At 42.5% G+C, this 17,876-nt stretch overlaps 1 protein-coding gene across 41 annotated transcripts in view; it reads left to right on the top strand.

Moving 5' to 3' along the window:
* The window catches only part of BRCA1 (BRCA1 DNA repair associated), a 97,408-nt gene that overhangs the window by 51,191 nt on the left and 28,341 nt on the right, over window positions 1-17,876 (top strand). For all 41 annotated transcript variants that reach the window (XR_008519585.2, XR_008519583.2, XR_008519582.2 and 38 more), the window contains 5 exons: window positions 1,654-1,844; window positions 5,121-5,431; window positions 8,408-8,495; window positions 12,134-12,211; window positions 12,708-12,748. Coding sequence is in view for 38 of the 41 variants with exons in the window: in XM_054546460.2 (XP_054402435.2) it covers window positions 1,654-1,844; window positions 5,121-5,431; window positions 8,408-8,495; window positions 12,134-12,211; window positions 12,708-12,748 (709 nt within the window). In the remaining 3 variants the exon portion in view is untranslated. The remainder of the gene's footprint in view (window positions 1-1,653; window positions 1,845-5,120; window positions 5,432-8,407; window positions 8,496-12,133; window positions 12,212-12,707; window positions 12,749-17,876) is intronic.

Here is a 17,876-nt window from a genome sequence, read left to right as displayed (position 1 = left end):
GATTTACCACAGAAAATAATAATATTAATAATAATTATTTTTTTTTTTTTGAGACAGGGTCTCCCTCTGTCACCTAGATTGCAGTGGCTCAATCATGGCTCACTGCATCCTCTGTTTTTCAGGCTCAAGCAATCCTCCCACCTTAGCCTCCTGAGTACCTGGATCCACAAGCATGCGCCACCACACCCACTAAGTTTTTGTATTTTTGGTAGAGATGGAGTTTTACCTTGTTGCCCAGGCTGGTCTCAAATTCCTGGACTCAAGTAGTCCGCCCGCCTTGCCCTCCCAAAGCCAGAAAACATTTAGAATATCTTTCAGAGATGTGTATTTACACCACTATTAATACAGGGCTGTATAGCAGTCCAGTACTGGACTATGTAGTCCAGTACTGGACTATGTAGTCCAGTACCATTCTTTTCCTTACTGGAGGGCCAGGCGTGGTTGCAGGTGCCTGTAATCCCAGCTACTCAGGAGGCTGAGGCAGGAGAATCACTTGAACCTGGGAGGCAGAGGTTGCAGTGAGCCGGGACCATGCCATTGCACTCCAGCCTGGGCGACGGAGCAAGACTCCGTCTCAAAAAAAAAAAAAAAAAAAAGAGAGAGAGAACAGTAATTCAGGTCTCACCCATCTTCAATCCAGGGGGCCTAGCCTTAGTATTTGACCCATAGTAAGCACCCAATAATTGTTTAAATTAATTAACCTCTGAGGCCCTTTAAATCTATTGATAAGTATCTTATTTTGCAAAGTCCTAAGCACTTGGAAGAGTAGAGGAACTCTTTACTGGGTGTGTATGCTTTTCTAACAATATTTTATAGCTGGCTTTTGTTTTTAGAATGAATTTGGACATTGAAAAGGCAGGCAATAGGGATGATTCTGTGAATTCTGCTAAAACTGAGTAGAAAGAATGAGTGTAGAGATGTCGACATTGATCAACTTTCTTCATAAGAGATCTGATTCTAACATCCATTTAGACTCAAGTAGAATATTGTGTATAGAGTGAGTGGTAGTGAGTAATTTGGTAAAAATTTGCTGACCTGCTTTTATTCTTTCTTCCTTGCCTTCCTTCCTTCCTTCCGTCCTTTCCTTTCCCTCCCTTCCTTCCTTCCTTCTTTCTTTCCTTCTTTCCTTCTTTCTTTCCTTTCTTTCCTCCTGTCTTTCTTCCTTTCTTTCCTTCCTTCCTTTCCTTCCTTTCTTTTCTTTCCTTTCATTTCCTTTTCTTTCCTTTCTTTCCTTTCGTTTCTTTCTTGACAGAGTCTTGCTCTGTCACCCAGGCTGGAGTGCAGTGGCGTGATCTGGGCTCACTGCAACCTCTGCCTCCCAGGTGCAAGCAATTTTCCTGCCTCGGCCTTCCGAGTAGCTGAGATTACAGGCGCCAGCCACCACACCCAGCTACTGACCTGCTTTTAAACAGCTAGGAGATATGGTGCCTCAGACCAACCCAACCCCTCAGGGGAGATTTTATATGTCAACCCTGACATACTGGCAGGCAACATGAATCCAGACTTCTAGGCTGTCATGTGGGCTCTTTTTTGCCAGTAATGTCTGATCTCTCTGACATGAGCTGTTTAATTTATACTTTGGCTGCCCAGGAAGTATGATTTGTCCTTTCACAATTGGTGGCGATGGTTTTCTCCTTCTATTTATCTTTCTAGGTCATCCCCTTCTAAATGCCCGTCATTAGATGATAGGTGGTACATGCACAGTTGCTCTGGGAGTCTTCAGAATGGAAACTACCCATCTCAAGAGGAGCTCATTAAGGTTGTTGATGTGGAGAAGCAACAGCTGGAAGAGTCTGGGCCACACGATTTGACGGAACCATCTTACTTGCCAAGGCAAGATCTAGGTAATATTTCATCTGCTGTAATGGAACAAACACTTTGATTTTACTCTGAATCCTACATAAAGATATTCTGGTTAACCAGCTTTTAGATGTACTAGTCTATCATGGACACTTTTGTTATACTTAATTAAGCCCATTTTAGAAAAATAGCTCAAGTGTTAATCAAGGTTTACTTGAAAATTATTGAAACTGTTAATCCATCTATATTTTAATTAATGGTTTAACTAATGATTTTGAAGATGAGAGAGTCTTGGTGTACTCTAAATATATTATTTCAGGCCAGGCATAGTGGCTCACGCCTGTAATCCCAGTACTCCAGGAGGCCGAGGCAGGTGGATCCGCTGAGGTCAGGAGTTCAAGACCTGTCTGGCCAACATGGTGAAACCCTGTCTCTACTAAAAATACAAAAAAATTAACTGGGTGTGCTAGTGCATGCCTGTAATCCTAGCTACTCTGGAGGCTGAGGCAGCAGAATCGCTTGAACCCGGGAGGTGGAGATTGCGGTGAGCCAAGATCACACCACTGCACTCCAGTCTAGGTGACAGAGCAAGACTCCATCTCAAAAATATATATATATATATATGTGTGTGTGTGTGTGTATATATATACACACATATATTTTATTTCAACTGTTAGACAAGAGTCCGAAGGCCAAAGAATAAATTTTTAGGCCAGTCTTTTATTAGAAAATGAGTCAAATCCCAAAGCAAGTTTTTTTTTTTTTTTATGAGTTAATGAATATAAATGACTACGTATTTTATGCCTTAAAAATCACTTTTAATGAATGGTGTTTTATGGCTTGTAAATCAGAGTTTTAATCAGTAAAGAAAGTTTTTAATCCTCAAAAACACGTTATCATAAAAGACATTGTTTGGCATCAAATGTGGTGTTTGGCCATGTTCATTAGGGTCATTTTAGGAATCTCGTACATTCTACTTAGCTATGCTTAATTCCTGATACCATGGCATTTTCTGAAATGTTTCAAGGATGACATCTCTGCTGTTTTTAATTTGGTAATGATATCTGCTGATTTATTAAGTGAAAAAAGTAATGGTGTCATTACCTTGGATGAAGAAACAAAAATAAAACATTTGCCACATTTTTCAACTTTTTTTTCCTTTCTTACAAAATTACTATAAGCTCATTGCCCCCAAATTGGACAATATAGGGAATAAAAGAGATAATTTGGGGTGGGGTTAGACACGGGTCTTGTTATGTTGCCCAGGCTGGTCTCTAACTCCTGGCCTCATGCAATCTTCCTACCTTGGCCTCCCAAAGTGCTGGGATTATAGGTGTGAGCCACTTCACCAAGCTGAGATGCCACCTCTTAAAAGATAAAATAAGGACAGGTGCAGTGGCTCATGCCTGTAATCTCAGTACTTTGGGAGGCCAAGGTGGGAGGATTGCTCGAGGCCAAGAGTTCAAGACCAGCCTCGGCAATGTAGCGAGACCTGATCTCTACAAAAAGTAAAAAAAAAAACACAAAAACTAGCTGGGGCCAGGCATGGTGGCTTACGCCTGTAATCCCAACACTTTGGGAGGCCGAGGTGGGCAGATGGGCTGAGGTCGGGAGTTCAAGACCAGCCTGGTGAAACCCCGTCTCTACTAAAAATACAAAAATTAGCCGGGCGTGGTGGTGCATGCCTGTAATCCCAGCACTTTGGGAGGCCGAGGCGGGCAGATCACCTGAGGGCAGGAGTTCAAGACCAACCTGACCAATATGGAGAAACCCTGTCTCTACTAAAAATACAAAATTAGCCAGGCTTGGTGGCTTATGCCTGTAGTCCCAGCTACTCGGGAGGCTGAGGCAGGAGAATCGCTTGAACCCGGGAGGCAGAGGTTTCAGTAAGCCGAGATCGCGCCATTGCACTCTAGCCTGGGCAACAAGAACGAAACTCCATCTCAAAAAAAAAAAAAAATTAACTGGAAGGTGGCAAACACCTGTGGTCCCAGCTACTCAGGAAGCTGAGACAGGAAGATCACTTGAGTACAGGAGGTCAAGGCTGCAGGTGAGCCATGTTTGTGCCACTGCACTGCAGCGTGGATGACAGACCGAGACCCTTCTCAAAAAAAAAAAAATATTACCCGTACTCTTTTTTGAGACGGAGTTTCACTCTTGTTGCCCAGGCTGGAGTGCAATGGCGCAATCTCGGCTCAGCGCAACCTCCGCCTCCTGGGTTCAAGCGATTCTCCTGCTTCAGCCTTCCGAGTAGCTGGGATTACAGGCATGCACCACCACGCCCGGCTAATTTTTTGTATTTTTAGTAGAGACAGGGTTTCTCCATGTTGGTCAGACTGGTCTTGACCTCTTGACCTCAGGTGATCCGCCCACCTCGGCCTCCCAAAGTGCTGGGATTACAGGCCTGAGCCACCACACCCGGCCTGTGCTCTTATTCTTTAATAATAAAATATTTCTGTGTTTCTTTAGTCATTTTACATAAACTTTATTTATTTATTTATTGTTATTTATTTATTTATTTATTTATTTTGAGACGGAGCCTCGCTCTGTCGCCTAGGCTGGGATGCAATGGCACAATCTCAGCTCACTGCAAGCTCCGCCTCCCGGGTTCACGCCATTCCCCTGCCTCAGCCTCCCGAGTAGCCGGGACTACAGGTGCCCGCCACCACGCCCAGCTAATTTTTTTTGTATTTTCAGTAGAGACAGGGTTTCACTGTGTTAGCCAGAATGGTCTTGATCTCCTGACCTCGTGATCCACCCGTCTCGGCCTCCCAAAGTGCTGGGATTACAGGCGTGAGCCACCGTGCTCGGCCCATAAACTTTTCTTTTTAAAATAATGTCATGATAAATAATATTGCTTAGATGTCTTTAATATATTAGTAACATTTCTGTTTTATTGTACATCAACATTTATATTCAAATTAATGGGTGAAGAGTACGCCATTGGACTAGGTATATCGTAATGTAATCTCCTATTGTTGGACAACTACATTGTTTCTAAAATTATACTATTACAAGCATTGTTACAGTGAACATTCCTATGACTAAACCTTTGCATACATCTTTTATCTCCCTAGGATATATTTCTAAAACTAGCATTGTTGACTGAAAGTGTAAACACGTGTTAAGGTGTTTGCTACATAATGCCATATTTCCTTTTTAGGAAACTAAGCTACTTTGGATTTCCACCAACACTGTATTCATGTACCCATTTTTCTCTTAACCTAACTTCATTGGTCTTTTTAATTCTTAACAGAGACCAGAACTTTGTAATTCAACATTCATCATTGTGTAAATTAAACTTCTCCCATTCCTTTCAGAGGGAACCCCTTACCTGGAATCTGGAATCAGCCTCTTCTCTGATGACCCTGAATCTGATCCTTCTGAAGACAGAGCCCCAGAGTCAGCTCATGTTGGCAGCATACCATCTTCAACCTCTGCATTGAAAGTACCCCAATTGAAAGTTGCAGAATCTGCCCAGAGTCCAGCTGCTGCTCAGACTACTAATACTGCTGGGTATAATGCGATGGAAGAAAGTGTGAGCAGGGAAAAGCCAGAATTGACAGCTTCAACAGAAAGGGTCAACAAAAGAATGTCCATGGTGGTGTCTGGCCTGACCCCAGAAGAATTTGTGAGTGTATCCATATGTATCTCCCTAATGACTAAGACTTAACAACATTCTGGAAAGAGTTTTATGTAGGTATTGTCAATTAATAACCTAGAGGAAGAAATCTAGGAAACGATCACAGTTCTGTGTAATTTAATTTCGATTACTAATTTCTGAAAATTTAGATCTAGATAAAGCAAATTTTATATATATTTACTTGAGAAAATAATTATTAAATATTAGCAGAAAAGCTATACTTTGGGTATGATATAGGACTTTTGAATTTGAATTTTCCTTTCTATCTGTAAAAGCAAGTAGGTATAGCTTTATTCCCCAGAAGGCATCTTTTTTTCCCCCTTGTCTCACATGGGTGAATTTACCAGCATATTTAACTAAGTTCAGACGGGTTCCAAATGTACTGCCAGACAGTAGCATTTCTCTAGTGTTTGTTTTCATTCTGGCTTGTAAGACTGCCCTGCCACTTCTGCCCTGCAACATCCCTTGCTATTAGGATTTTGGCATCACCTTGGGTCCTTAATGCCAGAAATGGGAATTGCTTCACACTGTGGAAAAATACCCATTAAAATATTAAGACCAGCAAAACCTCGTTTCTGCTTGGGCTATTTGTGGATTTCAGACATCCTGAGAAGTTTACCACCCCTGTAATTAATTGTCATTGTCATCACTTCATAATAAAAATAATTGCATGGCCGGGCATGGTGGCTCAAGCCTGTAATCCCAGCACTTCGGGAGGCTGAGGTGGTCAGATCGCCTGAGGTCGGAAGTTCAAGACCAGCCTGACCAACATGAAGAAACCCCGTCTTTACTAAAAATACACAATTAGCCGGGCATGGTGGCGCATACCTATAATCCCAGCTACTCAGGAGGCTGAGGCAGGAGAATTGCTTGAACCCGGGAGGCAGAGGTTGCGGTGAGCCAAGATTGCACCATTGCACTCCAGCCTGGGCAACAAGAGCGAAACTCTGTCTCAAAATAATAATAATAAGAAGAAGAATTACATGAATATTTCTTTAAAACTATGATGAGATAACATACCAGATTATCAAATGGATTCAGTAGTGGGTGTGCCATTTATTGCACACTGACAGATGTCCAAAATTCCTTATTTATTCATTGAAAATTAGCGTTCTTTATCCCTTTGTTTTGCAAGTTCAGCTTTTTAGAGATGGCTAAAATGGTCTAATCTTTCTTGGCAAAGGCAATTCTGAGCTGCAGATTAGACTACAAGTGGCTTGGGTACATGTCTTTAAACAAGCGAAGAGGAAAACTTTGAGCTCTATTCAGACTTGGTGAAGTGTGGTAAATTTATGATGAAAGCTACTGACTGTATTACACATGATTAATTCTGAAGCCCATATTAAGATGATCTTTTCAGCAGTTCAGCATTGCTCTTCTAACTGAACAGTTTCAAGGCTGGGATTTCAGCAATTAATCAGTTCAGAATTGCTAATGATCCTGGCAGAGGGTGGTAGCAAAAGGGGGAGGATGTCATTAGCTTCTCTAGCCTGCCTTTTTTCAGTGCCCTGTGGCAGTATGGAGTGAGTCAACATGAAAGAAAGATGGCCTGACCTTCATGGCAGTATTGTGCAACACGTAAATACTGGTGTGAGTGGCTGTGGCTATGGCTAGTAAATGATGGCCCTTGGTAAACAAAGTTATTTATCAGACAATACCTACCAGCTAGGTCAACTGTGCCCATAATTGATCTGGTTAATTTCTTTTGCTGCCTATTGATTTTTATTTGGTTGATAGATAATAGCTAGAGGACTCTAAATTTCTTTGGGGAAGAATATGTACCCCTTCTAAGCCTTCTTACGAGAGAATTGATCGCTTTTGCACTGACCTTTAGTAACATCCTGATTTCAGTGTTTCGTAACTATCAGAGGGTTGAGTCTTGGTTTTAAGCTATGTATGTCTGTAGCATAACTTTCTGTGTAGGCTAGTTACCTCTCAGCTTATAAAGTGTAGGGTGATAAATTTATAGTACAGTAGAGTGTCACTATGCAAAGAAACTATCTTAGGGAATCAAATGATATCTGCTGTTAAAGCAAAATTAATATATATTTTTTCTTTTTACTTTTTTTTATTTTTATTTTTTAAAGACATGAGATCTCACTGTATTGCCCAGGCTGGTCTTGGTCTCAGACTCTTGAGCTCAAGCAGTCCTCCCTCCTCAGCTTCCCAAAGTGCTGGGATTATAGGCATGAGCCGCCGTGTCTGGCCCAGTATATATATTTTTTTTAAGTTTTAAGTTTTGTGGTACGTAGTAGGTTTATAATATTATTTTGAATCCTTAGTTGTAATTCTATGTCTGCTGATGTGTACATAATTTTTATTAAACTATTTATTTGAGACTTCAGGTATCTTTTTTTTTTTTTTTTTTTTTTTTTTTGAGATAGAGTCTCGCACTCTCGCCAAGGCTAGAGTCCAGTGGCGCCATCTCGGCTTACTGCAAGCTCTGCCTCCTGGGTTCACGCCATTCTCCTGCCTCAGCCTCCTGAGCAGCTGAGACTACAGGCGCCCGCCACCACGCCTGGCTAATTTTTTGTATTTTTAGTAGAGACAGGGTTTCATCGTGTTAGCCAGGATGGTCTTGATCTCCTGACCTCGTGATCCACCCACCTCGGCCTTCCAAAGTGCTAAGATTACAGGCGTGAGCCACCGCACCCAGCCGAGACTTCAGGTTTCTTAGAATTTTTTAAATGTACCCTTTCTGAGAAAAACAGAGACTTAAAGCTAGGATAACTGGTATTCTATTTTTTTTTTTTTTTTTTTTTTTACCGCCAGCCTGGGTGACAGAGCAAGACTCTGTCTAAAAAAAAAAAAAAAAAAAAAATTCACTTTAAATAGTTCCAGGACACATGTGCAGAACGTGCAGGATTGCTACGTAGGTAAACATATGCCATGGTGGGATAACTAGTATTCTGAGCTGTGTACTAGAGGTAACTCATGATAATGGAATATTTGATTTAATTTCAGATGCTCGTGTACAAGTTTGCCAGAAAACACCACATCACTTTAACTAATCTAATTACTGAAGAGACTACTCATGTTGTTATGAAAACAGGTATACCAAGAACCTTTACAGAATACTTTGCATCTGCTGCATAAAACCATATGAGGCGAGGCACGGTGGCGCATGCCTGTAATCGCAGCACTTTGGGAGGCCAAGGTGGGCAGATCATGAGATTAGGAGATCGAGACCATCCTGGCCAGCATGGTGAAACCCCATCTCTACTAAAAAATAAAAAAATTAGCTGGGTGTGGTCGCGTGTGCCTGTAGTCCCAGCTACTCATGAGGCTGAGGCAGGAGAATCACTTGAACCGGGGAGATGGAAGTTGCAGTGAGCCGAGATCATGCCATTGCACTCCAGCCTGGCGACAGAGCAAGACTCCATCTCAAAAAAAAAAAAACCGTGAAAAAATAAGAATATTTGTTGAGCATAGCATGGATGATAGTCTTCTAATAGTCAGTCAATTACTTTATGAAAGACAAATAATAGTTTTGCTGCTTCCTTACCTCCTTTTGTTTTGGGTTAAGATTTGGAGTGTGGGCCAGGCGCGGTGGCTCACACCTGTAATCTCAGCACTTTGGGAGGCCAAGGTGGGCGGATCACCTGAGATCGGGAGTTTGAGACCAGGCCTGGCCAACGTGTTGAAACTCCATCTCTACTAAAAATATAAAAATTAGGTGGGCGTGGTGGCAGGCACCTGTAATCCCAGCTATTCAGGAGGCTGAGGCAGCAGAATCGCTTGAACCCAGGAGGTAGAGGTTGCAGTGACCCAAGATCGCACCATTGCACTCCAGCCTGGGGACAAGAGCGAGATTTTGTTTCAAAAAAAAAAAAAAGGTTTGGAGGGTGGTGAGCTGAAATAGTCAACTATTAACTCCTGTCTACCTGCCGGGACTACACTGGTGAGGTGGAGCCTAAGTCCTAAAACAACAAGTGAGGCAGCCGGACTCGGTGGCTCGCACCAGTAATCCCAGCACTTTGGGAGCCTGAGGCGGGCAGATCACAAGGTCAGGAGTTTGAGACCAGCCTGGCCAATATGGTAAAACCCAGTCTCTACTAAAAATACAAAAATTGACTGGCCGTGGTGGTGTGCACCTGTAATCCCAGCTACTTGGGAGGCTGATGCAGAAGAATTGCTTGAACCCTGGAGGCTGAGGTTGCAGTGAGCTGAGATCCTGCCACTGCACTCCAGCCTGGCGACAGAGTGAGACTCTATCTCAACAACAACAAAAGAAAGAACAAGTGAGGCAAAACCTGGAGACCCCAGCTTCATGTAACACCTAGTTTGAGTATTGTTGAGAGTTTTTCAGGAAAAAAGTCTGATAACAGCTCCGAGATAGTCTTAACATACAAAAAAGCAAAAAAGGAAGGGGACAGATCATTTGTCCTATACCTTTCTCTTTTAAGGTTTTAATTGTAACTTGTGTAATACAGGAGACCTTTGGGAGTTTTTAGTTGACTATTAAACTAAATCTGAGTAAACATTTCAGGGCTGCTAAAAATGCTTATTTGAAACTGGGCCGTATTAACACAAGCATAGGGTCTGGAGCAAGTGAAGTACAGATCCAGAGCCCCACTGTATTCTCCAATGGAGTGACTGCCTGAAAGATGATGTCAGTTTTAAGCACCGTGCTTGGTTTTTAACATGGTCACTGACAAACCGGAGAGTGTTTATCCAGAGGTAGATGGTAAAGATGCAGAAAAGTAACTTGAAATAATGTCTTTTGAAGAAGAAATGAGAAGATTTAAGGAAATAAGACACTGTCTTCAAGTATCTGAAGAACTGTTACCCGGAAGAGAACTGTTATCTGGAACAGGATTAAGACTCACTCATGGGGCTCCAGAAAGCAGACGAGTGCATGGAGGACACAGAAGATGCAGATTGTGTGGCTCAACTCTAAAATCTTTCTAACAAAATTAGTTCTCTGGATGTGTTCCAGTTCACTTGATGATGATTCTTTTTTTGTTTGTTTGTTTTTGTTTTTTCGAGGTGGAGTTTTTCACTCTTGTTGCCCAGGCTGCTGGAGTGCAACGGCACGATCTTGGCTTGCTGCAACCTCCCCCTCCCGGGTTCAAGCGATTCTCCTGCCTCAGCCTCCCGAGTAGCTGGGATTACAGGCATGCACCACCATACCTAATTTTGTATTTTTAGTAGAGACAGGGTTTTTCCATGTCAGTCAGGCTGGTCTTGGACTCCCAACCTCAGGTGATCCACCTACCTCAGCCTCCCAAAGTGCTGGGATTACAGGCGTGAGCCATCGCACCCAGCCCATGATGATTCTTTTCACAGAGATACAGGCACTTGAGGAGAGGATCTAAACCCCTTGGACACATTGCCATAGAACTTCTAAGATCTTAGGTTTCCACTTACTCGTGAAAATTATACCACAGGGTCAGAGGGTAGTGTTCATTGGAGCCAGGTGCCAGAACAAGTTATTACAAACTACTATTTTAGAGAAAAATGTCATTAAAATTTAAGATACCTTAAGCTATAGGTTTGCATCAAAGCTAATGAAAGGTAAAAAGATGCCAAGCGTGGTGGCTCAGGCCTGTAATCCCAGCGCTTTGGGAGGCCAATGCGGGCAGATCACGAGGTCAGGAGATCGAGACCATCCTGGCTAACACGGTGAAACCCCGTCTCTATTAAAAATACAAAAAATTAGCCGGGCATGGTGGCGGGCGCCTGTAGTCCCAGCTACTCAGGAGGCTGAGGCAGGAGAATGGCATGAACCCAGGAGGCAGAGCTTGCCATGAGCCGAGATCCAGCCACTGCACTCCAGCCTGGGTGACAGAGCAAGACTCCATCTCAAAAAAAAAAAATGCAAATCAAATCTAAAGTAGTTCAGTCTTTAAACTCAAAGCCAATACATTTGCTTTGAACTACAAATGAACTAAAGTTTTAAAGTTTAATACATATTATTAAATCGGCTTTTGTAGCAGTTAAACAAAAAACTTCAAAAATTGTAAGGAATTCTGTGAGGGAGCATGGCTGCTGCTGCTGCTTGCAGATAGCCTGCTGTGTTTAGGATTTAGTTAAATACATTTCTCCTGTTTAAAACTAAATGGTCTTTCCTTAGTTTGCTTAGTTCTTCAGAAGGGTCTTTGAAACACTGGGAAATAAACAAGTGATTCTTTAGCTACTGCTTTCTGAAATACTTATATAAAAGCTCTGCACTGTATTCTCCCATCCCTCTCAGGGGAATATTAGAGGGTTAGGACTCCCCAGGTAGACATTCTAGGGGTGAAAATTTGTCATTACATTGACATTTCAGATTTAGGTTTTCAACAATACTGTTTTCTTCTTTCACATATTGCCATCTAGTAATATAGATGTTCTCCATCCACATTAATCAAAACTATTGACATGGATAATTCCTAATTCCTTGAACACTATAATGGAGATCTATAGCTAGCCTTGGCATCTAGAAGATGGGTGTTGAGAAGAGGGAGTGGACAGACATTTCCTCTGGTCTTAACCTCATATCAGCCTCCCCTAGACTTCCAAATATCCATACCTGCTGGTTAAAATTAGTGGTGTTTTCAGCCTCTGATTCTGTCACCAGGGGTTTTAGAATCATAAATCCAGATTGATCTTGGGAGTGTAAAAAACTGAGGCTCTTTAGCTTCTTAGGACAGCACTTCCTGATTTTGTTTTCAACTTCTAATCCTTTGAGTGTTTTTCATTCTGCAGATGCTGAGTTTGTGTGTGAACGGACACTGAAATATTTTCTAGGAATTGCGGGAGGAAAATGGGTAGTTAGCTATTTCTGTAAGTATAATACTATTTCTCCCCTCCTCCCTTTAACACCTCAGAATTGCATTTTTACACGTAACATTTAACACCTAAGGTTTTTGCTGATGCTGAGTCTGAGTTACCAAAAGGTCTTTAATTGTAACACTAAACTACCTTTATCTTTAATATCACTTTGTTCAGATAAGCTGGTGATGCTGGGAAAATGGGTCTCTTTTATAACTAATAGGACCTAATCTGCTCCTAGCAATGTTAGCATATGAGCTAGGGATTTATTTAATAGTCGGCAGGAATCCATGTGCAGCAGGCAAACTTATAATGTTTAAATTAAACATCAACTGTGTCTCCAGAAGGAAACTGCTGCTACAAGCCTTATTAAAGGGCTGTGGCTTTAGAGGGAAGGACCTCTCCTCTGTCATTCTTCCTGTGCTCTTTTGTAGCTGACCTCTCCAACTCCATGAAAAGAGCACGTTCTTCTGCTGTATGTAACCTGTCTTTTCTATGATCTCTTTAGGGGTGACCCAGTCTATTAAAGAAAGAAAAATGCTGAATGAGGTAAGTACTTGATGTTACAAACTAACCAGAGATATTCATTCAGTCATATAGTTAAAAATGTATTTGCTTCCTTCCATCAATGTACCACTTTCCTTAACAATGCACAAATTTTCCATGATAATGAGGATCATCAAGAATTATGCAGGCCCGCACGGTGGCTCACACCTATAATCCCAGCGCGTTGGGAGGCTGAGGTGCTCGGATCACCTGAGGTCGGGAGTTCAATACCAGCTTGACCAACATGGAGAAACCCCGTTTCTACTAAAAATACAAAATTAGCCAGGCTTGGTGGCACATGCCTGTAATTCCAGCTACTCGGGAGGCTGAGGCAGGAGAATCACTTGAACCTGGGAGGCGGGGGTTGCAGTGAGCTGAGATCGTGTCATTGCACTCTAACCTGGGCAACAAGAGCAAAACTCCATCAAAAGAAAAAAAAACTCGGGTGCAGTGGCTCATGCCTGTAATCCTAACACTGTGGGAGGCCAAGACAGGCAGATTGCCTGAGCTCAGGAGTTCGAGATCAGCCTGGGCAACATGGTGAAACCCTGTCTCTACTAAAATACAAAAAATTACTCGGCGTGGTGGCATACACCTTTAGTCCCAGCTACTCAGGAGGCTGAGGCAGAAGAATCTCTTGAACCCAGGAGGCGGAGGTTGCAATGAGCCAAGATTGCGCCACTGCACTCCAACCTGGCAACAGAGTGAGACTCCGTCTTAAAAAAAAAAAAAATTTGCAGCGCAAACCAGGATATCCTCTGTTCTCATTTGTTGTAGATTTCAAAAGAAACAGTCCTTTCTTTGGGGAAAAGAGAAAGGAAAAGGAGTTTATAAAAGGAAAGAAAAGATTCATAAGGACAAGAAGTGGGCCCACTTGCATATACCTTTGTAGAAAACTGTTCACTGTTGTTGAAGAAAAGCTCTTCATATTAATATGCAGTCCAAATGCAGTGGCTCACACTTATAATCTCAGCCCTTTGGGAGGCTGAGACAGGAAGATTACTTGAGGCCAGGAGTTTGAAACCAGCCTGGGCAACATAGTGAGACTCTGTCTCCACAAAATTTTTTTTTAATTAGCCGGGCATGGCGGTGTGCCTCTGTAGTCTTAGCTACTGAGGAAGCTAAGCCAGAAGAATCACTTGAGCCCAGGAGTTCAAGGCTGCAGTGAGCTATGATCATACCACTGCACTCTTGCACTTGCACAGAGCAAGACCCTGTCTCTTAAAAAAAAAAAAAAGTGTGTATGTGCATATGCATATATACATATATATACATGCAAATGTATCTGTTTATAATTCAGATTGCTTCAAAAAGATGTTGCACTTTATGGTACTGAGAACAGTGAGAAGTAAATAAGATAGAGTGTAGGAGGAGGAATAATTTTAGAACAGCCATCTGAGAACTTCTGTGACAACAGATCAGGCAAAATAAAATGTGAAAGTAATTTTATGGGCCAGGTGTGGTGACTCATGCCTGTAATCCCAGCACTTTGGGTGGCCAAGGCAGGTGGATCATTTGAGGTCAGGAGTTCAAGACCAGCCTGGTCAACATGGTGAAACCTTGTCTCTACTAAAAATACAAAAAAATTAGTCGAGCGCGGTGGCATGTGCCTGTAATCCTAGCTGCTGGGGAGGCTGAGGCAGGAGAATCACTTGAACCCGGGAGGCGGAGGTTGCAGTGAGCCGAGATCGGGCCACTGCACTCCAGCCTGTGAGACAGAATGAGACCCTGTCTTTAAAAAAAAAAAAAAAAGTAATTTTATAAACTATTGTGCACAATTCAATGTATTCGTAATTAATTAAATGATTATTTTTGTTGATTTTAACTTTTATTCGGTGGCTATTTATTGGGAGCCTACTGTGTGCTGGGCACTAGAAATGCAACAGTAAATAAGACTAACCAAGTCCCTGGTAGGATTCAGGGTCTGTCGAGGGGAGATACACAATAAAGATGAATTTAAGATAACAATAAATGCTATGGAGAAATATACAGAACAGTGGAATAGTATTAGCTGGCAATAAAGGTTGTTGATTACTTTCATTTAAGGAGGCCAGGGAAAGCCTTTCTGAAAAAATTGAGCTGAGACCTAAATAACAAGAAAGAATTGTCCTTGAAAAATGGAGGAAATGCATCTTATAGGCAGAGGAATAGCAAACATAAAGGTCTTGAGGTAATAATGAATGTGGTTTTTTGATTTCTGTATTTTGGTTTTTTTGAGATAGTGTCTCCCTCTATCCCCCAGGCTGGAGTGCAGTGGCACAATCTTGGCTCACTGCAAACTCTGTCTCCTGGGTTCAAGCGATTCTCTTGTCTTGGCCTCCTGAGTAGCTGGTATTACAGGCACGCGTGCTACCACACCCAACTAGTTTTTATTTTTAGTAGAGATGGGGTTTTACCATGTTGGTCAGGCTGGTCTCAAACTCCTGAACTCAAGTGATCCACCCACCTCAACCTCTCAAAGTGCTGGGATTACAGGTGTGAGCCACCGCGCCCGGCCAGAGCTTGGTTTATGTTTTAAAAGATAGGCCAATGTTGGCCGTGTGTGGTGGCTTATGCCTGTAATCCCAGCACTTTGGGAGGCCAAGGCAGGCAAATCACCTGAGGTCAGGAGTTCGAGACCAGCCTGGCCAACATAGTGAAACCCCCATCTCTACTAAAAATACAAAAAACTAGCGTGGTGTGGTGGTGTATGCCTGTAATCCCAATGCCTGTAATCCCAGCTACTCCGGAGGCTGAGGCAGGAGAATCACTTGAACCAAAAGGTAGGAGTTACAGTGAGCCGAGATCGCATCACTGCACTCCAGCCTAAACGACAGAGCAAGACTCCCATCTCAAGAAATAATAATGATAAAAGGGTCGGGCACAGTGGCTCACACCTGTAATTCCAGCACTCTGGGAGGCCGAGGCAGGCAGATCCCCTGAGGTCAGGAGTTTGAGACCAGCCTGGCCAACATGGCAAAACCCCATCTCTACTAAAAAATGCAAAAATTAGCTGGGCACGGCTGGGTATGGTGGCTCATGCCTGTAATCCCAGCACTTTGGGAGGCCAAGGCGGACAGATCACCTGAGGTAGAAACCCTGTCTCTACTAAAAATACAAAAATTTGCCCAGCATGGTGGCACGTGCCTGTAATCCCAGCTACGCGGGAGGCTGAGACAAGAGAATCACTTCAACCCAGGAGGTGGAGGTTGTGGTGAGCCGAGATTGCACCATTGCACTCCAGCCTGGGCAACAAGAGTGAAACTCCATCTCAAAAAAAAAAAAAAAAAAAAAAATTCAGCTAGGAATGGTGGCACGTGCCTGTAATCATAGCTACTTGGGAGACTGGGGCAGGAGAATCGCTTGAACCCAGGAGGCGGAGATTGCAGTGAGCTGAGATTGCGCCACTGCACTCCAGGCTGGGCAACAGAGCAAGACTCCATCTCAAAAAAAATAAATAATAATAATAATATATAGGCCAGTGTAGCTGGAGTAATTTGCAAATTACGTGTGGAGGCAGAGATTACACAAGGAATGGGAGAAGGTCATAGATGAGGGCCAAATCACATAGTATTTGGTGGTAAGGAATTCAGATTTTATCCTTGTGGTAATTGGTGGTGTGGAGATGGTTAAAAACAAGGTTGGTCTGGGATGTGTTTGAAGAGAGGACTTGCTAATTGATTGAATTTGGAGGATAAGGTAAAGAGAATTTGAAGGAGTGACACTTGGGTTTTGGCTTGAACAATAGATCTTGTTAGTAATATTAAATTAGATAAAGAAGGCGTGGTAGGGAATATGGGGGAGTGGGAAAGGCAGGAAGCAGGAATGGAACCAGGAACTCTGTTTTAGATGCGAGAATTTGCTGTTGTTGTTGTTGTTGTTGTCGTTGTTGTTGTTGTTGTGACAGCATCTCGTTCTGTTGCCCAGGCTAGAGTACATGGAGTGCGGTAGCACGATCTCAGCTCACTGCAACCTCCGCCTCCCAGTTCAAGTGATTTTCCTGCCTCAGCCTCCCGAGTAGCTGGGATTAAAGGCACCTGCCACAATGCCTGGCTAATACTTGTATTTTTAGTAGAGTTGGGGTTTCACCATGTTGGCCAGGCTGGTCCTGAACTCCTGACCTCAGGTGATCCACCCACCTTGGCCTCCCAAAGTGCTGGGATTACAGGTGTGAGCCACTGTGCCCCGCCAGATGCGTGAATTTTGAGATGTATACTAGACATCTGGATAGAGAAGTTAAGTAGGCAGTTGGACACATTGTATGAAGCTCAGGGGTACAAGGAGGACTATAAACATGGGAGTCTTCTGACAAATTTATCACTAGACTCCTCATTCAAGTAACTAGGAAATGTCAGATATTCCCCTAGTAATAGCCAGTGGTTATACTCTTGCCTTTATTTTTCTTCACAGTACTCTTGGCAACACATAAGGCCTTCCCTACAATCTGAGTTTCAGTCGGAATTGTTTCTGAGCATTCTTCCTCAAATTTCTCCCAGTCTCATTATTCTTTATTCTCATCTCCGTGACCAGTCATAATAGTAATTATGAAAAACCTCTAACTTTCTTTAGTGCATTGAATGTATATCTTATCATTTTGGTTGTGTTAACTGTAAATCTCTCGGTGGAAATCCGAAAAGCCTTTATTTCCTTAGATGATAATATACAATTGATTTAGGAGATAGGGAATTTTTCAGTTACCTTTATAACAGCACAGTATTAGCAGTCTAATCTAAATGCTAAGTGAATGTTTTGAGAGGAGATAGATGTTGAAAATTAAAATACATTAAGTCCCAGTGAGGTGAAAAGCCGATTGTTAATTTCTGCACATGAAAGATTTGCTTCAGTGAATTGATTTCAACAGCTAAGATCCTAGTCATTTCACCTGATCTACCAAAAAGAATGATTTTACTTGCTTTTGGTCAAATCTCTGCCCAGCAATTCTTTTTCTTTCTTTCTTTTGTTTTATGTGTGTGTGTGTGTGTGTTTTTTTTTAGCAGGATCTCACTTTGTCGCCCAGGCAGGAGTGTGGTGATATGATCATAGTTCACTGCAGCCTCCAACTCCTGGGCTCAAGTGATCCTCCAGCTTCAGCTTTTCAAGAAATTGGGACTGCAGGCACATGCAACTATGCCTGGCTGAAGTTTTATGTATC

The sequence above is a fragment of the Pongo abelii genome, chromosome 19, assembly GCF_028885655.2.
Source record: "Pongo abelii isolate AG06213 chromosome 19, NHGRI_mPonAbe1-v2.0_pri, whole genome shotgun sequence".
NCBI lineage: Eukaryota > Metazoa > Chordata > Mammalia > Primates > Hominidae > Pongo > Pongo abelii.
The sequence above is the reverse complement of the archived record's forward strand: the minus strand, read 5'-3'. Positions and strand labels throughout refer to the sequence as shown.